This window comes from Trachurus japonicus, chromosome 4 (assembly GCF_045865225.1).
Source record: "Trachurus japonicus isolate A0001 chromosome 4, Traja_1.0".
NCBI lineage: Eukaryota > Metazoa > Chordata > Actinopteri > Carangiformes > Carangidae > Trachurus > Trachurus japonicus.
In genome coordinates this window covers 34,896,649-34,920,107 of record NC_140910.1, presented here as the reverse complement: position 1 = coordinate 34,920,107, position 23,459 = coordinate 34,896,649, and the positions used below count along the sequence as shown (strand labels likewise).

The following is a 23,459-nucleotide window of genomic DNA, read 5'->3' as shown; positions in this document are numbered from 1 at the left end:
GTGCAAGTTTTACAGAATACCGTCAACTCGCACCCATTTCAAGGCAAACAAGAGAGAAATAGTACACTGGAGATTAAAGCAGAAGTAAGTGATATATTTGTGTTAATATAAGTCTTAAATAGTTGTATCTTCCGACAGCAATCACTTCTATAGAGTGTTTGGTCTGAAACACGGGTCTGTCAGTCACTCTGCTCTGCTCTGAGCCCAGGAGAAAACTTTCCTTGTATCCTACAACCTTTATCCAATGAGGAGAGAGAACGGCGTGCAGGGCTGTGTGTGCAGCCAAGGGACGCCGTGAATGTGGCGACGTAGGGACGAGAACTGTTATGGTGCGTTCAAGGAAACTCGTATTTTTCCGACCGTGAAGTCGTACCAGTTCGATCTGGTACGAGTTCACCGGTCGGAAGTTACGAGTGGCCGTTATAGTGACTTTCACCGGTAAAACAGGTCGGAGAAACACGAGTGGGTTGCCTGGAACGCTACAAAGTCGTAAGTTGTGACTTGAAGCTGTAATTTACGATTTCAAAAGCCTGCCTGGAACGCAGCATTAGCGAAAACGACCGGACCACTTACTTCTGCTTTAATTTCAAGCAATAGCAATATAATGTGTTAGACACGTTGGTTTGAATGGAGATAAAGCTGGAGACGCCCGCAGGCACAGCTGTGTAACTGCAGCGGATGAGTTGTGAAAAGTTTACTACGATAACGACAGTGACTGCAGACGAGGTGACATAATAAGTAGGCTAAACTGAGATTATTTAAAGCAGAAGTAAGCGATCCGGTGGTTTTGGCTAATGCTGCGTTCCAGGCAGGCTTTTGAAACCGTAAATTACAGCTTCAAGTCACAACTTACGACTTTGTAGCGTTCCAGGCAACCCACTCGTGTTTCTCCGACCTGTTTTACCTGTGAAAGTCACTATAACGGCCACTCATAACTTCTGACCCGTGAACTCGTACCAGATCGAACTGGTATGACTTCACAGGTCGGAAAAACACCAGTTACGAGTTGCCTTGAACGCACCATAACGTCTTCAGCCGATGGAGTTAGCAGTCCCCGCCCTCGTCATGGATCTATTGGTCCTCGTCCCTACGTCACCACATTCAGGCGCATCCCTTGGCTGCACACACAGAGAGGACTGCCCCTTTATGCCGTTCTCTCTCCTCATTGGATAAAGGTTGTAGGATACAAGGAAAGTTTTCTCCTGGGCTCAGAGCAGAGCAGAGTGACTGACAGACCCGTGTTTCAGACCAAACACTCTATAGAAGTGATTGCTGTCGGAAGATACAACTATTTAAGACTTATATTAACACAAACATATCGCTTACTTCTGCTTTAACGTTGTATTATTGTAAAGTAGCTACATACTCAGTCATGCAGGTGCAGTTGTTCTCCTTGTTCAGACTTTACAGTGATGGTCCGTCCTCTTCCCTTGTCTCTGGCAACTGTCTCCACGGTGAGTGGAGGAGATGAGAGAGAAGCGGTCTCTCCTCTATCTGTAGGTGTGACACACACACACGCACACACACACACCGGTGGGCGGGGCTAGGGGATAGGAACTTCTCTTCTGTTTTTACTTTCTCACTAACTAATGACATAATTTTTCTCTGACAGTGCATGTTTCATTTGACTTGCAGCTGGTGCGGTCTGGTATATGTGTGGGTGGGGGTTTTTTCAGATGTGATTCACTTGTCAACTGCCAAATTTTTTTTTATGAAAAATGATGAGAAGGTTTAAGAACAACAATACCTATAAAAGAATTTCATGCCACCTTTAAAGATCAAGTATGGATTGTTTTATTATTACAATAATTAAAATATGACACATTTTATTTTATGCTTATTACGTGAATACATTTTTGGGTTTTTATATGTTCTCGTTCTGCAAAAAGGTGACTATTGAAGATCAAAACTGGATATTAGAGGAGGCCGTGCAGGGGGAATATGGGTTTTGTTTTTTGCATGACCTAATGTCTTGTCCAGCCAGACTTCTGCATTACCTAATGTCTGTATAAGTGGTCCCTCGGTCACCCTATAGGAAAACCATAGTCTGATTACATGTAATCTTATACCTATAGATAAATAGGGGATCTCAAAGAGGTATGTACCTACACTCGAATTTATAGGCAAACTGAATGTGTGTGTGAAGGTTTTGTGCATTTTACATCCACCATGACAAAGACTGAAAGGTTGATAGTGGAAAAGAATCTCCAAGGCGCTCTCTTTTAAAGGTTATAAAGCCTCTTGACTCAAGTCAAGACTCCCTGACGAAGGCCTGTACTCTCCCTCCCCCTCCCACACCACAACAACCACAGTTCAGCTTCCCCCGTCCACCAAACACTGGTTTAGATAGAGATGTGTAGTTATGACATTACTCACACACACACACAGCCACAGAGTGAGAAAAACAATAAATAACAGTCACACGAGATGCACACCAGGGAAAGTAAAACACAAAAGAGAAAACAGCCAATCAGACACAAAGAAACTCCCCGGTTTGTATTTTTGCTGCAGCAGCCGTTACAAATTGACATATTTACACATTTTGACTTGTGCACCTCCTTATTTATTTATTTATTTATTTATCTGTGTCTGCATCAGCTAAATGGTGAGACACCCAACTGAAGCACCACAGCTCAGTGAAGAGTGGAAACTGTCATATAGGCTGCTGCTGCAGCAGGAATCCATCAAGGTGTTGGTAAAGTTTCCTGTTTTGATGATTTTCAAATGTCATTCGTGACATCTGGTGTTTTGTTCCAGTTCACCTCAGAAAATAAAAGTACATTTCCACAACACGTCCTCCTGGTGGTAAATGGTTCAATATTATAAAGAAATTAAAAATGAATTTGTTTATTTCACACTCTGGTCTGTGCCAGTGCTGATTGGCTCAGATTTACACAATTATAAAACTTCCACTTTGGAAACTGAACCTTTTTGTTTCCAAGATAAGAAGTTCAACATAAACAAAACACCAGATACAGTGTCATGCAAAAGTTTCAAGTTTCACGTGTTCATGTTAACAGACATTTAAAGGTAGAGTCTGGAGTTTTGTTCATTGCAGTTTGTAGCCTAAACATAGAAACTGGTCCCCTCCTCCTCTGGGGCTAAGCTGTGTAGCCTCCTGTCCCAGACAGCAGCCGTTGTCATGACAACAAAGGAAAGGAAATACAGTCTGAGTGAAGCTCTGGAGCCGTGGGCCGATAGTCGACCGTCACCAACACCGGGAGCCTCTGGTGTTATGTTGTTATGTTGTTGTGGTGAGCTGGGAAGACGGTGTTAGCGGCGGATGGGGGTCATCCCTATGTTCCCACAGCCCTATGTTCCCTCAGCCCTATGTTCCCTCATTTCTAACTTTTGTTGTCACTGAAAATTAGGCCCTATTCCCACAGCCCTTTGGTCCCACCATTGGTTGGGTTTAGGCAATGAAGAAAGGAGTTGGTTAAGTTTAGTAAAAAGACGAGACAGGCCAGATAGACAGAGTCCACATAGGTAGAGAGAGTCCAGAGGGAACATAGGGCTGAGGGAACATAGGGCTGAGGGAACATAGGCACGCTCCCGGCGGATGCTAATCGCTACCGCTAGCCGAAGTTAGCATCGAGCTAGCTCACTACAACGGTCCTCATACTTGTTATCAGTCGAGGCTTTAGTTGTCGGTGACGGTGGGGAATCGGTCCGCGGCTCCAGTGCTTCACTCAGACTGTGTTTCTTTTTCTTTGCGGTCCTGATGCTGCTGCTGCTGAGAGAGAGAGACGTGCTAGCTGCTAGCACTCGTTAGCATCAGAGATCTTGAACCAGCTGCTACAGGCCAACGACTTCCTGTTGAAGCTGCAGGTAAACAGACATACTGTCACTGTCGTGGGAGCTCCTTTAACGCGGTATCTGCAGGTTTCAGCAAGTCAAATTTAAGACTTTTTAAGGCCTTTTTAATGCCACCTTGAATGAAATTTAAGACCGAAAAAAAGAATAAAAAAATCCTATAAATATAAGCGATGTAATATAAAACTAGAAGACCATTGAGTACTGTATTTAAGACCATCTTAAGAAATTTCTGATAAATTTAATACTTTTTAAGGCCTTAATTTGAGATAGGCCTACATGAATTTAAGACTTTTTAAGGATCCGTGGATACCCTGTTTAACAACCAGCCTACATCTGGAAACATCTGTAGAGATTTCAGCCTGAATAAAACCTCTAGTGGGAACAGAGCCGGTCTGGTCGGGTACAGACCAGAACCAGAACCAATCAGCAGACAGTCCAGACAAGTTGGAATGACTCTGAGGAATTATTTGGAGTTTAGGGTAATGATATGGGGGTCAATGGGTCAATGGTATGTGTGATCCTGTGTCTGCAGCAGCTAGCCTATCATTCAGATTCTCAGAGGAAGCCCTGAAGAGAAATCAGTGAAACTTGTTTAATATTTCTCAATGAACTTCTGTCTTAGTTCATTGAGTCAAACCGCAAAGACTAAAAAAAAACCATAAGAATGAGTTGCTGGTGGCTGGTGTCACTTCCGCTCCGCCAGATAAATCACAAGAGACCGAGAGAAATCTCAGCGACGTCGACACACACAATGATCTTAACGGATGTTTTCATCTGAGGAACCTTTAACCTTTCACTTCGTTTCAGTTTCGCTTCGTTTAGCGTAAAGTCTGAAACCGCCCCGTCAGAGCGCCTGATACCTGCTACACATCAACGTGTTTATGTAACAGCGTTTGGTTTTTTATGTCAGGAGCAAGAATTCAGACATTTTCCCCCTGATGATCCAGTCTGTCTCAACCAGATCAACCCCCGGATGTAATATCATTTACAAATACCATTATCATCATCATATATCATTTTATAAATACATATAGCAAGTAATATGTGTTTAATATGGTTTTTTTGTATTTAATATACAAAAAGTCAAGGTGTGGAGGCTGATGCACACCTAAAAAATCTTGAAAGACAGGTGCGTTGGAGCATAGGTTAGGAGTGAAGAAAGGAAAAAAGGGTCTCCCACACACTGTCAAGTCACTTGCAAAAGACTTTAATAAAAAAACAAACAACGTTTCGGTCCACAGGACCTTTTTCAAGCAGAGGTTTTTTTAAAAGACATTTCAGGCAAATATATGGCCTACTACTCAGTGAGCTGTAGCTACAACTCCTCAGTCATCAGACCAGACAGATATCTGAGGATGCTTCACATCCCTTCAACTCAGAGTTTGAGATGCTTCCATTCAGAGTTCCCAAGATGAGTCCAGACATTTTTAACAAATCTTTTATTTCACCGGCCGTACAAGCTCTGAATACGGCCTGATGGTTAGGGATGCAACCTGTCGCTATGTTGTCTATGTCTATTCTGCACATCATTCTGGTTGTTTCTTGTTTTTATGTTTTTATGTGTATGTTATGGAGTGTCTTGATCTGTTTTTGTGCTTGTTGTCTTGGAGAGGCCGAAGACACATTTCCACTACGGTGGACAATAAAGTCTTTCTTATCTAATCTTATCTCTGCCTCCTTCTTCTTTCTCGTCATTTCTCAATATTGTTCACTTTCAGTCATCGGTGAGTCACAGAAGCTCCGACCGACACGTAACCAAAGTCCATCCGTCTGTGAAATTATTTTGCTACAGTATAAAAGTGGAGGTGCCCATGGGTAAAAGTCAGGGGAAACGTGCAGCACACAACCGCTGTCAGCTACATCTCAAATAATTCCATTCTTGTGTTTCCTCCGACACTTGGAGCATTTGGAGTAAATGCACCAGATGATCAGACCCAGAACAACGACTGCACCAACGGTCCCGAATCCAATCCCTAAGCCACACGTCATCCGGTCCCGACACCAGTTCTCAGGAGGAGCAGCTGGAAGAAAAGGAACAGGTCTTCAACACTGACAAAGCTTTTTATCGACACATCTACAGCTGTTGGACGTATTAGCCCTCATTCATCTCATGTGTGTTGGATCGGGTTTAGATTATCAGTGTAAATATCAGCGTGTGCCAGGTGTTGTGTGTGATTTCTGAAAGGTGTGCGATATAAACACTACTGAACACAGTGGTATGTGCACACAATGAATACTTGCACTGTGTGTTTATCTAAGCTGCTGTTTGTACAGCGCCTTTTAAAAACCCACATGTACCGACTGGCATTTGTGCAATCATTTTTTGTCTTAACTGCTTTAGTATCTCAATGATATTGTATTTTTATTTTGGGAAGCACCTTGTAACTCTGGTTTTGAAAGGTGCTATAGAAATAAAGTTTATTATTATTATCATTAGCCTATTCATTCTTCATATTCTTATCAGGCCGTTCACTTCTCAAAGAGAACGACTTCAGATTCAATGCGTTGAGAGACACTAGTGATTAATGAAGACTTTCCTTCATCTGGTGACTCACCCGTCGGCTGTGGAGAAACCAGCTGCTCTGAGAGACTCTTGCAGTCAACTGGAAAACAGGAATCAGAAACAAATAAGTACGTTTATTGGCCCATTTACACAGCACTGAATATGAAACATAATGATGTAAATACTCTATGGTATCATGGTTGGTGTCAAATATTTACAATGAAACCTTGAACCATCACAAAAAAGTTTTTCCACTTCACTTAAAGGTCCAATAATGTGATTAAATTAGATTGAAACGAGTCGTCAGAACTTCCTGTGACTTTGTGATGTCACAACAAAGCATTCACCCAAAGCCCCGCCCACCGTCCAACAACAACTTGCAGGATTTGGTTTCTCTGAGTGTTTTATTCTGAAATTTGCTCTATTTTTTATTGGATCAGTCAGAAAACAGTCAGCCAATCAGAAGAGAGGCTCAGAGCCTCCTCCTCTCATCTGATTAGCTGACACCGATCTGTTGTTACTAGAGCTCCAGAGAGAAGAGATGGAAAACGACACTGAGATGTTTCTTTCTTTAGATCTCATGAATCAGCCCTTCAAAATAAAACAAAGACAAAGAAGAAAATCTGGAGCTCAACGTAGAAAAAACACATCAATGAAAGTAAAAAACAACAACTTAAAGGTAGAGTCTGGAGTTTTGTTCGTTGCAGTTTGTAAACAAAACATTGAAACTGGGCCCCTCCTCCTCTGGGGCTAAGCTGTGTAGCCTCCTGCCCCAGACAGCAGCCGTTGTCATGACAACAAAGGAAAGGAAATACAGTCTGAGTGAAGCTCTGGAGCCGTGGGCCGATAGCCGACCGTCACCAACACTGGGAGCCTCCGGTGTTGTGTTGTTATGTTGTTGTGGTGAGCTGGGAAGACGGTGTTAGCGGCTGGATGCTAACCACTACCGCTAGCCGTAATTAGCATCGAGCTAGCTCACTACAACGGTTCTCATACTTGTTACCAGTGGAGGCTTTAGTGGCGGTGACGGTGGGGAATCGGTCTGCGGCTCCAGCGCTTCACTCAGACTGTGTTTCTTTTTCTTTGTTGTCATGACAACGGCTGCTGCTGAGAGAGACGTGCTAGCACTCGTTAGCATCAGAGACTCTCTCTCCATAGAGATCTAGGGAAGCCCAGAGGTGATGATTAAGACGGATTTCATTTGTACAAGTCTAATGTTTATTTTTGGGCATAAAACTCCAGACCCAACCTTTAAATCAAACCAAGATGTTGTTGATACTGTCGAGTGATAGACACAACGACATCTGGATGTAAACCCGACTCTGTCACAGTGTGTTGTCATTATCATCATTATAAATATTCCATCATACACAGTGTGTTGAGTTGTACTAACACAATCACGCTTTAACTGATATCTCAGTCTCTAACACACTTCCTAAATCATCATTAAAGAGGAAACACAATTGCAGGATGTGACGTCTCACCTCTGCAGTGAGATTCGCTCCATTTCTGCAGGACGAAGAGACACAGAGGAAACAACGAGTCAGAGCTGAAATTAGACTTTTGCAAAGGTTCATTTGTGACCCGCTCTGGCGAAATGAGTCAGAAGTTGCAACGTTCTATTTTTAGATAATCAGCTGATAACGTGGAAAATCCCAAAAAATTTTTTTTGCTAATTTCAAAGAAATGACATTCAAAAACAATTTCCCAAAGTTTCATATTCCAGATAATTGAGGAAAGGCACGTAAATGACGATTAAAGTTGACTTACAACTTTTAACCCTCTAGAGAGGAGCACAACATGAGGCTAAATAACTTCTGAACCTGATAGGGACGAGCTGTAAACAGCATCTGAACAGTTACATTCTGCCTTCGAGGGTCATTGAACGGTGCCTCTACAAGGTGTCATCACATGGTACAGAACAGACGCCAGATTCACAGAAGGCTTTAAACCAGAGTCGTTCTAAATTGTTTGAACGCAATTTTCTCAGGTTTTCAATGGAAAGCAGTGAGTGGAAGACCATAATTAAAATCGCCATATCTTAAAAACTATCCAAAGTATGACTTTGACTAGGGTATCATTTTAAAGCTTATTTTCTCCTCTTTCCATTGATACCAAAATCTCAATTTTGAAATCTGGGTCACTGCGACTCATTTTGCTGGATCAGGTCACATTTTATAAAAGTCTGTTTGTTTTAAAAACCAAAGATTGAGATTCAGAGGAAGTTCAGATTCTCAAAAGAACAAGTCACAACAGTCAGGAGCTCTGCTGTTGTTCCCTGAAGCTCTCCTGAATCCATACTCACTTATTATCATTATTTTGTGTTTGTGTGTGCAGATGTTTTGTGGGATTGTTGGAGTGTGATGTGATCTTTACCCCTGAACAGTCCTCGGTGTAGTGCAGGTAGTCTCTGCAGCATCTGGTGACGATGGACTGGTTGGTGAGAGACTGGACCAGGTTCTTATCGAAGTCTTTGTTGATTACAATCGCTGTTCTCTGTAAAATAAACACACGACAGACGGTTCAACCACCAACACACCAGTCACACAGAATCAGCAGTAATGTTGGGGCCGTCCCAGGAATTCTGTTTTCACATTTCATCACATTGTTGAGAAATGACTGGACTTGTTGGGAGTTTCCTCACGTTGCAGGAATCAAAGGAAGGAAGAGACGTAAACTGTTATTGCTGCGTCTGAACTATGAATAAATACAGGAAATGACAAGAGAGGGAGAGTTGTGTGTCTCTTTGTTGCTGTTTGTGTTCATTCAGGCTTGGTTTGTGTCCCATTGCAGTTGTTTGTAGTTGTCTCTTTGTGTTTGTTTTGTGTAACTTTCTCAACAGCGGCTTTCTGTGTCCTCAGCATCTTTTCAGTGTGAAGCACAGTCTTCTTTCCTGTCACAGTGGCTGTTGGTTGGGTTTAACCCTTCAGAGTCTGTGGCTTTTCCTTCTGTATTAATCATGTCAAACCTCGGCCCTGCGATACACAAACGTAAAAATGAACTAGAAAAAGCATTTCCAAGAATGGAAATGGTGTGAATGCTGAAAGCAATGCTGAATGAGCTGAAAGAAAGAAAGAAAGAAAGAAAGAAAGAAAGAAAGAAAGAAAGAAAGAAAGAAAGAAAAAGAAAGATTGAAAATAGAGAGAAAAAAGAAAAGGACAGAAGGAAAGAAAGAAAGCGGGAAGGGTAGATGGAGAAAGAAAGAAAGAAAGAAAGAAAGAAAGAAAGAAAGACAAGTAAGATACAAGTAAGTAGAGGACTTTTTTGTGAAAATAGTGCAAGCAGTGATCACCATACAAATGGTTGACCAAGGTAGGAATTGAACCCACAATCTCATGGTCAGAAGACTTTGACTTTGCCCATGGGCGTCGCACCCGTGGGGGATGGGGGTGTTTCGACACCCCCACTTTTATAGCAAAATAATTTCATCCCCCCCACATTTTCCAATGGTAAACCCGTGTGCCCACCCCTCGCTGTGCACCAGCATACAAAAATGGAGCGCACCTCAGCCTCAGCCTCCTTACGCTGCATGAAAAGGCAGTGGTCGAATTGAACGGGCATTCACCCAATCACAGACCGCTGTCCGCGACCCGGCCGCCGGCCCGGGAAATTTGAAGTCACAGAGACGGACTTTGGTTACGTGCCAGTCGGAGCTTCTGCTCTGACATCTCATCATGTGATGAGTTCAAGATGGCTGCTGGTGTGTTTTCTCTCTGAGAGCTCCTGGTCTCTATCCACTTAATATCATCTGAATCCCAGGACTACTGCTTGTCGAATCTCACTATTGAATTGCATAGAGTAAAGTCAAACTCTATTCAAAATTTGGGCCGGAAAACTCAGCTGTGGTTGTCATTTGCTTACTCAAGATCATACAGGCCGCAAAAGGCCTCACAGCCTAAACTGAACAACAACTTCCCTGCTAAGATGGCTGGGCGGAAGAAAGAAGAAAAAGACAATGGTCAATACATCTCACAGGAACAACTGCGTGAACAACTGGATCAGCAAAAAGCATTTTACAAAGAGCTACTTCAGCAACAGGAAAACAACTTCAAGGTTTGTGTGCGCACCTTGATGGACAATACATGCACAAGAATGGATGCCATTTTGAAAGAGGTGCAAGAACTGAGGATCAGCCTTCAGTTTACACAAAAGGAGGTGGATGACCTGAAAGCTGCCAGCACCAGTCTGTCATCCAACTGCAAATCAAATGAAATGGACATACACAAGCTGGCTGAATCAATGATTGCAATAGACAACAAAGCAGACATTTTAGAAGGCCAGTCCAGAAGTCACAATGTGATGATTGATGGCATCCCTGAGTCTGAAAATGAAAGGCGATCAGACTCTGAGGAGAAGGTGCTGACTCTCCTCAAGGAAAAACTGGACCTGGATCCCCACACCATTGGGATTGAACGAGTTCAGCGTGTTGGAAAAGCATCGACAGCTGCAGAAGGAACCCATGTGAGACAGCGACCACGACCTGTGATGGTGAGGCTTCTAAGGATCAAGGACAGGGACACAATCCTGAGCAAAGCAAAAATGCTGAGAGGATCGAACATTTTCATAAATGAGGATTATCCTAACTCAGTTCGCCAGAAGAGGAAAGAGCTGCTACCTAAAATGAAAGCTGCCAGAGAAAGAGGGGACATTGCTTTCTTAAGGTATGATAAACTCATCATTCACAAGCGGCATTAAGGAATAAGGAACATTGAATATGCAACAAGGACAACACATGCAGACACACAACAAGGACAACACATACAGACACATAACAAGGACAATACATGCAGACACACACATGGTCAATGAGAGGAAAGGTATGGAAAAATATACATCTTATATCTCATGTCTATTGCCACTCTCCTCCCAAAGAAAAGTTTGAAAATTGCTCATCTGAATATTTGTAGCTTAAGGAACAAAGTAAATGAAATCGATGATCTGCTGTTTTCAAATAATATTCATGTACTTGCTCTTTCTGAAACACATTTAGATGAGACATTTGAGGATGATGCTTTGAAAGTAGAAGGATACAATCTTTACAGAAAGGACAGAAATGTGTATGGGGGAGGAGTTGCCTGTTATGTTCAATGTCATATTCCAGTGAAGATCAGGGAAGATATCATGTGTAAGGAAATTGAGGTACTGTGGCTCCAGATCAACTTGCCCTACATTAAATCAATTTTATTGGGCTGCTGTTATAGGCCACCAAGTTCAAACCGTAATTATTTAGATGTTATGGGTCAGAATCTAGACAAGGTGTGTGAATTGAACATGGAAGTTGTTTTTATGGGAGACATGAATATTGACTGGCTATCCCACAAATGCCCTCTAAAACATCAACTGACCACTGTAGCTGATGCATGCTGTCTGAAACAAATGGTAACACAACCAACAAGACTGAATATAAACAGCAGGGGTAACAACACATCATCCTGTATTGACCATATTTTTTTGAATGAAAGTGATTTTTATAGTAAAGCATTTTCAGTCCCAGTGGGATGTAGTGATCACAATGTAGTGGCAATTGCAAGGAAAAGTAAAGTGCCTAAAGCTAAGCCAAGAATTGTGTGCAAAAGGTCATACAGGGTGTTTTCTCAGGAAGCTTTCCTGAAGGACATCAGTAATTTATGTTGGTCAACGATTTATGATGAAAAAGAACCAGATAAAGCACTAGCTGTATTTCTGGAAAAGTTTCAACCAGTCATGGACAAACATGCACCTGTTAGGAAACTTACAGTGAAAACTCACAGAGCACCGTGGGTTGACAAAGAGCTAAAAGATCATATGGCTCTGAGAGATAAGGCAAAGGAAAGAGAACAAAAAGGTGGTCATATAAAGGATAGGCAGGAATATTGTAAACTGAGGAATTATGTTACAAAGCTAAACCAAAAGAAAAAGAAGCAATATTGTACCTCACAGTTAAATCAAACAAAGAATGATAGCAAAAAGCTTTGGAGCACATTGAACAGTATAATGGGCCGAAAATCATCACTGCAACCAACTTATATAGACTGTGGAGGTACTTTTATCACTAAACCCAAAGAAATTGCAAATCATTTGAATGACTATTTTAGAAGTAAGATATATAAATTAAGGAAAGAATTATCACATGGGACAGACAACAGTTTATCCATCATGAATATAAAAAAACATATGGAAAATAAGTTAAGTCATTTTGAATTTAGTGAACTAAAAACAGAAACAGTTGAGAAATTAATTAAACTAACATGTAATGACAAACAACCAGGAATTGATAATATAGATGATAAATTGGTTAGAATAGCAGGTAACTATATAGCAAACCCTATTTGTCACATAATGAATATCAGTCTGAAACAATCTATCTTTCCACAGGCCTGGAAAGAGGCAAAAGTAATTCCTTTGCCTAAAAATAAAAAAACATCATTTAGTGGCCCTAACAGTCGTCCCATAAGCCTGTTACCAGCAATAGGTAAGATATTTGAGAGGGCAATATTTGACCAAATACAAGAATACTTTTCTGTAAATAATTTGATGACAGATTTCCAGCATGCTTATAGAAAGGGACACTCCACGTGCACTGCATTAGCTCAGATGACAGATGACTGGTACAAAGATTTGGACAATAAAATGATATGTGGTGCGGTCCTGTTAGATTTTACAGCAGCATTTGATGTAATTGACCACAGGCTCCTCCTTGAAAAGTTGGAGACCTATGGATTTACAAAATCTGCAGTTGCTTGGATGGAAAGTTATTTGAAGCATAGATCACAGAAAGTCTTCTTTAACGGAGATTATTCTGATAGCATGTCCTTAGAATGTGGAATTTCTCAAGGAAGCTGCCTGGGTCCGCTTATGTACTCCATCTATACAAATGATTTACCTCTAGTACTGAAAGATGCAAAATTAACAATGTTTGCTGACGACACTACAGTGTATGCATCAGCAATAACAGCCAATGATCTAAATGTCATCTTGAATAGAGAGCTGGATACAGTTGAGAAATGGATTTGTCAAAACAAATTGATACTTAATACAGCTAAAACAAAATGCATTATATTTGGATCAAATCACTCTCTCAGGAGACAGCCAGAACTAAACCTTACTATGAATAAAACATCTATACAGCAAGTTGAGGAAACTAAGCTCCTGGGCATCTTCCTTGATAACAAGCTCTCTTGGTCAAAACACATTGACACTGTTGTACATAAAATGGGTAAGTCACTGGCAGTGGTAAGGCGATGTAGGAAATACCTCACAGCAAATACGGCAAAGATTGTTTTAAATAACATTGTACTCTCACATCTGGACTATTGTCAGATAGTATGGGCAAAAGCTACACAAAAAGATTTGAATAAGTTACAGCTGGTGCAGAACAAGGCAGCACGCCTTGCTCTGCAATGCCCATACAGTAACAGTATCAACAACATGCATTCCTGTCTACAATGGTTAAAAGTAGAGGACAGAGTCAATGCTGCATTACTTCTCTCAATATGGAAAACATTACAGTTTAAAACACCTTTATATCAATACAATCAGTTAAAACACAATCATGATTCATATACATACGCCACCAGACAGGCAACACAAGGCCGCTTCACGCTTCCTAAACCAAACACCAACTTTCTGAAGCACACAATAGAATACAGATCAATGAAATCATGGAACTCCTTACCACTGCCAATAACTAAACTCACACACAAACTAACATTCAAAAAGCAAATAAAAAAATATCTTGGAATTTCATATCTGTAAAATAACATACGCACACATACACATGCACACACACATACACATAAAGGGTCTTATGTAGCGTAATAGAATCTCTTGTTGTCATCTTCATTTGTTTTACCCTCTTATTTTATTTTTTTTATTTTATTTTATTTTATAACTGCTGTACATCGGAGTTGTCTTACACAGGTTCTTTGATGTGGATGATAATCTGATGGTACAGAATTAATGTAAGATTTTGTTGACTTGTCTTTATGTTGTGATTGCAGATTTATGTTTAAATGTATTGGTTTTAACTGTGGACCCCAGGAAGACTAGCGGCGTTCTAGAGCGCAGCTAATGGGGATCCTAACAAATAAACAAATAAACAAATGTCACTCACCGGTGACTGGAAGTGAACAATATTGAGAAGAGACGAGAAAGAAGGAGGAGGCAGAGATGCTAAAAAGGAAGAGGCATCAACTCAAGTTTGTACCGGTGAGTGAATGCAGAGGAAACCGGCTCTACGCCCCCTCAAATCAACACTCTGTCAGCGGAGGTAAAAAAAAAAAAAATGCTCTCATTGCTTATAGGGCAGTGATCAGCTCCGGTGACCGCGGCGCTGACTGTTTATCCCCGTATTAATTAAAACCAGACGCGGCCTGACACACGGTGCTGAAGCCCGGACCAGCGCGGTCCAACTTTTAATTCTCGGTCCGGACTCCGAACCCGCGCGTCTGATTGGGTTGGTTGGACACGTCAATCGCTCTGGTCGAACCTCACCGCTGACAACATGTGTGCCGCGCGCCTGTTTGTTTGTGTGAGAGAGAGAATCAACACCCCCCCCCCCCCACACACACACACACACACACACACACACTCTCTCTTTGAGAGCAGACAGGAAAGACAGCAGTGTTTTTCAACCTTGGGATCAGGACCCCTTGTGGGGTCGCCTGGAACCTCAGGGGGACAGCTCTCCATTCCGACACCCCTCCACTTCGACACCCCGCTGTTCCGAAATAGCCCCACTTCGAAACACCGCTACTCCGACACCCCCTCCTCCCCCCCGCAGCTGTCCAAGGTGCTGAACCGCGTGACGTTGTTTACATTCTGCTTTGTGGCTTGTCTGTGAAACGTGCGCTGCTCAGAGACTGGGCAGATCTGTCCCACTTGCTTTCTCCCCGACTCCGTTGTTGGAGATCTCCACACAGTAATAGAAATACACTTTTTTTCTTTTTCTCCCCCCCTGCTCCGCTCGAGCGCGGCTGAAGCCGGCTTGAGCTCACACGGGCGCGAGGCTGCAGCAGCCACCGCTCGCACTGACAGCTGACTGAGGGAGATGCTTTGGTTGGGTTTAGGCCATGAAGAAAGGAGTTGGTTAAGTTTAGTAAAAAGACCAGGTAGAGGCTTGACAGGCTAGAAGCATAATGAACGTTATATGTCATTAATATGAAGTATTTGCTTGTTTTGCAGTTAATTATGCACATGATCCGTTTGACCCCAAAAAGGAAAAAAGGATCAATGCGCACTGCGCGCTGGGGGTTTCCCCCAATAGCCTTTTCGGAGTAGCGGGGTCTTTAGAAAAAATAGAAAACCCCGCTATTACGATGAATGGAAGTCTATTGTCGGAAAGGCGGGGCTTCGGAAAGGCGGGGTGTAACCGGAACTCAGATGGGGTCGCCTTAAATGTCTAGTAATTGAAAAAAAGAAATTACTGATAAAAATATTTTTTAAACTAATTATCATATATATATATATAAATATGATTAAAAAATATGATTAAAAACACCACACACAATCCTAAACAACTGTAAGAGAGAGAGAGATTTTTTGAAGTAGCCTAATGATAGTTCATTTGTTTATATTCTGTCTGTTCAGCAGGTGGTGGTGGGATTCATAATGGATTAGAATTAGAAGTGTATCTAAAAAAAAAAGGATTTTTACTCCCCCCCCCCCCCTCAACAAATACAAATTCCGGATGCTTTGCACACCCCTAATTGCTAGTATTAGTGCATACTACTAAAATTGAGAATCGCATATAAGACCCAAATGACACGTTAAATAATAGGCCTACTGATAGCAATATACAGCACTTAAATGCAATTTTTACTTGCTTGGCTGGTAAATTATCTGCCTGGCTGGTAAAAAAAATTCACTTAGGGACCGTTCGTTATTTATGGAATGGGCCACCGGAGGAAAATGGGGGGGGTCATGTCATAATATTCTTTGTTGAGGGGTGGGTCCACAAAAAAAAAAAGGTCAGTGAGGGGGGGTCATTCAACATTTTGTCTGGAGGACACTGCAATGCCCACAGAAAACAAAAACAAAACAAAAACGGGACATTTCAAAGCTGCAAGCACTGATGACAATGAGAGCAACGGCCCCCGAATCACAACGTTATTTTATGTTGCCCTGATTTGTCCTGAGTGGGGATCGAACCCGGGTCTCCCGCACCGCAGGCGACGATGCTAACCGCTTCGCCAAGAACTCAATAAAGGTTTTGCCCGCGACTTAGCACGTCCTTTAAGGGTGAGTGAGTTTAACTTCAGTACCATACAGAGGCTACGCTGCCTGCCTGCCTCATTGCGTAACTCTACATAGTCTGAGCAGCACGTACGTTCACGTTGCTTTTGTGAATTGTAAACAAACAGTCGCCCCATCGGTTTTCGCGTCCAGCAGTGATGGATAACTGTACCGGAGACAACTTCATGAACTACATTTGAGGAATAAACGGCAGCTTTTACCTGACGGGAGACCGACGCCTGAGCTACGGTAGCTAACAGTTAGCTGGTTTTACGTACTTTCTCTCTCTCTCTCTTTCCCTCTCTTTCTTACACACACGCGCACACACACGCACACACACACACACACACAGTTGTCTGTCATATCTGTCGTAAACCTTGTAATAATACGTTGTTGTTGAGTACGGTTCACATTATTGTTGCTTCGGTTTGACTGTGGATTAATTGTTAATGGCTTGTTGTGTAATGTGAGCTGGTCCAAAATCGCGATTCTGTTATTGATGAGTTGGGTTTTAATAACAGCTGATAAATGGCATGGATTGATGAGAAGGTGTTGCACATAGTTGTCAAAATGAAATAATGTAGTGTCACGCGCTACGTGATGCGATGTCACGTGTCGATGGCTGGGGGGGGGGGGGTCATGTATCTTTTGATAAGGCTTAATGCAGGGTCATGTTAAAATTTACTGACTCCGACAGGGGGGTCATGTAAAAAAAAAAAAAGTCCTGTGAATCCCTCCGGTGGCACTGATGATAAATAACGAACAGTCCCTTACCAGCCTGAAAAAGTTAGTTTTGGACCCTGATTGGAAGCTTACTCTTTTGGCGATCTAAGGTGGGCTCAGGTCAATTATATCTTTTCGAGAGAGTTTTCAATCCAGCCATGAAGTGCAGAGTTTTTTTCAGGAACGTCGTAGCATAGGTAAATCCACCGTGATAACTACGTGATAGTGATTAAAAATTGCATTTTGTGATTCAAATTGAAATTCAATTTCCGTTCTTTGGAACACCCCCACATTTAAAATCACTGCTCCACCCCTGACTTTGCCTCTAGGCCACAGTGTACACACTGTTGCAAAGACTGTTGTCTGTTGATGATCTGCACTCTGTCTCACTCTGAAGTTAACGAGCTGCACCTGTTGGAAACACACTGTGTCAACACCAAGAAAGCTTGAGAGTCAAGCTTGAATGACTTACAATGAAAATTTCTGTGAATTTCAGGCTGAGAGCAGCAGTTTCAACATGAAGCAAGTTATCAGAAGTCAACAGAGGACGACTGGGAAAATAATTCACTATAATTCTTGTTGAGGCAAGATTTGAACTAGCAACCTTCAGGTCTTCAACCCAGCAAGCAAACCACTAGGCTACAGACAGAGACAGTCCGTGAGGGGCAAAGAAAACCTTTAATAAGAGGATCACTGGCTTCTGCTTTAAGAAAAAAAGTAAGGAAAGTGCAGAAATTAGCCACAGGGGGTTAGGGAATATTATTTCAAGAAAAGAGTGGGAAAGAATTTTTGTCGAGATAGACACCAAAGAGTAAAACTATACAATGGCACTGATCCTACATCCAGTTCTGTCCTGTCCCTGAACACAACCGTCCGGTCCGGACCGGTTGAGTCAGTGTGTCCCACTTACGTTCTGGTCCTCCCATCCTTGGACACATCCGGGCGGAGCGTGGAGCGGCCGGGACAGCTGGTACCGGAACGTGTCTCCAGCTTCTGCTGTGACGCTGCAGAGGATGATGGGAGGAGTCGCAGGTAGAGCAGCAGCTGCAGACGGCTGCAGCACACACAGCACAACACCTGCACACAGACACACAAAGACAAGACACACTTCAATACAGATGGAGTTTGGAGAAGGAAAAGGGAACGATCGGATCTTCTTCAAATTTCAAGGGCAGGCCTCGAGTCACCAAATTTGGCGAGGATGCATCAAAATGTTTTCCAACTCATGACTCTAGTTTTCATCATGAGTCTTTTCACACAGACGGTGAAAGTTACGCAACAAAAACAACAGCTTTTTTTCACAGTGAGGTTGATTTTTTTCTGAGCTGTTGCCCTGCAAATAAACACATCGACCAATCAGGTTGCGTGGAAAAGAGGTACGTCACAACTTTACAACAACCTGCCTCTCTCACCAACTTGTTTGGTTTGACACAAACTTTACAAAGACAACGAAACAGAGGACAGTGTGTGGTGAAGCATCAGTGAACAGCTCCACTGATCAGATATCGATCAGATATTGATCAGATATCGATCAGATATTGATCAGATAATGAGCTGCTGTGTCAGAGATAGTGGAGTTGGTAACAAGACGAAAGTGACACAGCAGGTTTGGATAACGTAGACAATCAAGAAGTAGTTGTGTTGTGCGATGTTAAGACACAACGTGGAGGCGAAGAACCACCTGATGCAAAGCAAAACTTTTGTCGTAAAATTGGGAAGTATTCGGTGACGAATATTTCACAGTTTCCTTTTCCTTTTATCTATTATTAGGATGCCCTGAGGAAGGTTTCTAACCGAAACGTTGACATAAAAAATACAAATAATTTGCAAATTAGGAAAAAGCGTGCGGGAGTTTCTCTCCTCGTCTGATGCACCTTTTGTCAATCTGCGTGTAAAAGTGTTTCTACTGCTTTGCCTTTTATTTCAAATTTATTTGTCACGTTCATGAAAAGACCTCTGTTTAACGTGGAGCGAGAAGCCGTTCTCCCTGTCATGTTGTTTGCAAAGATAAAAAAAGGAGATACTTTAAAACAAGACAATAATTCTAAAGAATTATTAATCACGTCCCCGGTGTGCAGGGGCCTTGAAGGTCAAAGGTCAAAGGTCACATGGTCACCTCACAAAGCTGTTTTCATACTGATGTGACTGTGGATTGACAGGATGTGACACTGGGACTGGAAGGACACGACCACACGGAGGTTTTTACTTGACTGGTCCTTCACTTTAATGTGTCCCCAGAAACTGATGAAGTTGTTGGCATTGGATTATTTAACTGGCGACTGTTAAAGGGATAGTTCAACATTTTGGCAAATTGGCCCATTGCCATAATCGCTATAGTCATAGCAGTAGGTTCATTACCTTTAATTGTAGGTGTAAGCTATTTTCAGTACGGCGGAGCGCAGCAGCTGGCTGCTCAGAGCTACGCTATGGAGGCTAAGGGAATTTCTTGGTTTCCCTCATTAAACTCATCAAATTCAACATCCCAAAACTCCACAGCGCTTTTGTAGACAAGTTGTGACCTGCACAACCACCACGCTATGAGATAATGACGGAACGATACGAAACGGAGCCGTTTTCGAGGTAAATACAGGGTAAATACGGAGACTGCTTGCTGAAAAACTGTCCCTGAACGCAACACGCATCAGCGGTTTTGTATGAATTTACCTCGAAAACGGCTCCGTTTCGTATCGTTCCGTCATTATCTCATAGCGCGGTGGTTGTGCAGCTCACAACTTGTCTACAAAAGCGCTGTGGAGTTTTGGGATGTTGAATTTGTTGAGGGAAACCAAGAAATTCCGTTAGCCTCCATAGCGTAGCTCTGAGCAGCCAGCTTCTGCGCTCCGCCGTACTGAAAATAGCTTACACCTACAATTAAAGGTAATGAACCTACTGCTATGACTATAGCGATTATGGCAATGGGCCAATTTGCCAAAATGTTGAACTATCCCTTTAACTGGCTGTAGGTGTAAATGTTTGTAATCCTCATCAAGTAGCCAGTAAGTCAGAGATAATAATGCCCTAAAAAAGCCCTTTGGGAGTCAGCGCTTGGTAAGCACCTGGCGAGCAGCCAACACAAACAAAGCTTCACTTGTTGAGACACTTTCACAGATCAAAGCGGCATTTACAGGGAATGTGACCTCTCTTGTTCCACAGCTGGAAGAGACTAACAGACTGAGGACCGTTGATTTATTTCACCCTGAACTCTTATGACAATAGTTGTAATATTACAAGAATAAACTCATTTAAATTAAAGTCGTAGTTTTCAGGACCAAACAGACAGAAGGCAGCTGCTCCTTGTCTTTACACAACACAACCTAAAATATATAAACTTTATATTACTTAGTTTCACAACACGCTGCTCCCAGTAACTCATTTATCTTTATTGCACCTTTTAATGATTATATAAACCGCCCGTACAAAAGAAAAGTCACCACTGTGATTTAACTGAGCTAATAGGTCAGAGCTTCTCATTGGATAATTAATTAATAACTAATCTAACTCTAACTGATGCAGTCTCATGACAGAAGACTCATCCTGTGGTGGTGGAGAAGAAGTTCATCTGTTTCAGAAGAGTCACATTATTGGCATCAGGCAGATAAAACATCTAATATAAGGAGATGACTGAGACTAGAACTGGGTTAAGAACTGTCCAACACATTATTAATAAAGACTGGAAGGAGAGTGAGGAACCATCATGTGGTCCAGTGGGACCTCAGAGTCCAGACCTGAACCCACTGAGAGTCTCTGAGACATTAATGCAGCTCTGGAGGAAATAAATGTTGTGACATTGCAGAAGCTTATTGAACCGATGCCACGGTGAATGTTGTAATCAAAGCTACAGGCGGTCCAACTAAATATGTGTGTGACGTTTTTGTGACACGGGCAGCGTATGACACCATTAACTGTAAATGTAAGCCTAACACTGTGTTACTCACACACACGTTTTCATATCTACATGGAAAACACAAGTTTGCTGTCAAGGAATGACAGCACCACCTGAGGCTCTAGACTAGAACATAACCACCATCAACAGTCCTGCCGCGTGCCGACACTGTAACAATGTGTGTGTGTAATGTTTTAAATGTCAAATGTGTCAGAGTGAATCATGGTGTGAAAAACAAAACCTGAAAATGAATCAGTGTTTTTTTTTTTTATAAACAGAGGATCAAAAGGCCGTGGACTGACAGTTCAGTTAAAGCTTGACTGAAGTGTAAAATGATTTCCTGGTTCATAATGAATTGATGGGACCACTGACCAACACAGTTCAGGTAACTAATGGAAAAGAACATCAGCAAAGTTTGTTTCTCACCACAAACCTGGATCTTTTTGACCTTTAAGATGACTTCTGTGTGGCCTACTTGTAATTTTACTGTCCTATAGCCTACTGAACTCAGTATGAACAGAGCTTTCATTTGAGCCTAATATTGAGGCTCTATGACGCTTTTGAAAAAGTGTCATTTAAAGGGCCAAAAATTGGCGTCCATCTTGGATTTGAAGGTCAAAAATAGGTCAAATCAATAAATCTACATCATTTATGAACTTCTCGACCCAAATAGTCATAGAAACCATGTATTATGCAGCACTGTGGGCCAAACCATTGAAAAGATCATTTCCAGTTTGGCGGACGGTAGCCATTTTGGATTTAGGGCTCTCAAATAAATTTCCCCACATTTTTGGGCGGGGCACCCTAGCTAAATTTTCTATTTAACCTTCATAGATAACAAATCCAGTGAGAAACGAACCTTCGCTCTCCACAGTCACGGAACTTCTGTAAATGACCCAACTATGACTGCAGTGATACGCAGCTTCTCTTGTCTTCTACATGTCAGAGCCTTTCATTCATTTCCACATTGAAAAAAAGCAAACAAACAGGAAGCGACTTCAGGAACGAGTTATTACACCAAGAGAAATATTGACTTTCATGTAAAAAAAAAAAAATACTCTGATCATAACAACTATAATAATATAGTAATAATATAGTACTAATAAACTATCCTGAGGATTCAGGATTAAAGATGGACAAATAGGTTTTATGTTAAAGACACACACAAACACACACTCCACAGACACCAACCTCATTATCTAAAAATCAACAAAAAAAAAGAAAAAAAAAAGACAGAAGGCAGCGACACCTCAGGTTTCAGTTTCAGTTCTGGTTTCAAAGACCAACAACTACATAAAAATAATATAAAATCCTGTTCCAGAGAACAAGAACTCAAGTCACCAATAGAAACTTCAGCTCAGCTCGAGATGACAGATAAACACTTGGGATTTACACTGACAAAGGTTTCCCCCCCCCCCAATTAGTAACAGTTTGGCTACTGTCCATGGTCCAAGGTTGAAACTGTGAATGTCTAAGTATTTAAATGAGTGAGACATGAAGAGAGGAGGATTCTCACTCACACACACACACACACACACACACACACACACACACACACACACACACACACACACACACACACACACACACACACACACAAACACACCCTCCTCTCTCCCTCCCGGTGCGCTATAGTTCTATGTTAAATGAACTCACCGATGACCAGGTGCATCATCATCCTCATCATCATCATCATCACTTTAACGCTGAACGGCTGCAGCCTGGAGAGTTCAATACAAGGCATCTTTATTAATATACCAAGGCAACTCAATGTGCTTTACATAAAAACAAAACATTACATATAAAACAAAAAAAACAGCATAAAAACAAGAAACACAGAGTTAAAAGCAGGAGCAAAGTAGAATAAAATAAAATAGATACAGTTTAAAGAGTAAAAAGAGAAATGTCTTTAACCTGGATTTATAAATGTGCTCTCCCAGTTGGTTGGGGCTGATCTCAGTTCTGCTGGTTTGTTCCAGTTGTGTGCAGCATTTAGTAGATGGTAGTTGTCTCTCCGCCGGCAGCTGCCGTGAGCAGAGCGGAGTAAGACAGCAGCAGCAGCAGCTCTGGTTCCTTCAGCTCCTCCCGTCTCTCTGCTGCTCTCTCTCTCTGCAGCAGCTTTATAGGCGTGTCCTCGACGCGTCTCTTCCTCTTCCTCGTCCTCTCGCCTCCTCGGTGTTTTCCATGAGTAGAGATCAGGACGATCCGCTGCTGAAATGACTGAAACCGCCTTCATGACGCAGCGCAGCGCACGTTTCTACAGCTGTTTATTTATTGTGTATTGAGAAGGATCCCCATGCCAACGCACAAACGTCAGGCTGT

At 42.1% G+C, this 23,459-nt stretch overlaps 1 protein-coding gene across 1 annotated transcript; it reads right to left on the bottom strand.

The window, feature by feature from the left end:
* Window positions 1-5,679: 5,679 nt before the first annotated feature.
* Window positions 5,680-22,881, bottom strand: LOC146989329 (uncharacterized). The gene is made up of 6 exons (XM_085773193.1): window positions 22,794-22,881; window positions 18,165-18,331; window positions 8,696-8,815; window positions 7,804-7,828; window positions 6,372-6,419; window positions 5,680-5,837 (listed from the first exon to the last, which is right to left on the bottom strand). The coding sequence occupies exons 1-6, from the start codon at window positions 22,879-22,881 to the stop codon at window positions 5,680-5,682; spliced, it is 606 nt and encodes a 201-aa protein (XP_085629319.1).
* Between the last annotated feature and the right edge of the window lie 578 nt (window positions 22,882-23,459).

Excerpts from the sequence above, each read along its gene's own strand:
- LOC146989329 (XM_085773193.1), bottom strand. The coding sequence starts at position 22,881 with ATGCCTTGTATTGAACTCTCCAGGCTGCAGCCGTTCAGCGTTAAAGTG. Across the intron at positions 7,829-8,695 it reads ACACCGAGGACTGTTCAGGG|AAATGGAGCGAATCTCACTG; the intron begins GTAAAGATCACA and ends TTCGTCCTGCAG. Across the intron at positions 5,838-6,371 it reads GGTTTCTCCACAGCCGACGG|CTGCTCCTCCTGAGAACTGG; the intron begins GTGAGTCACCAG and ends CTTTTCTTCCAG.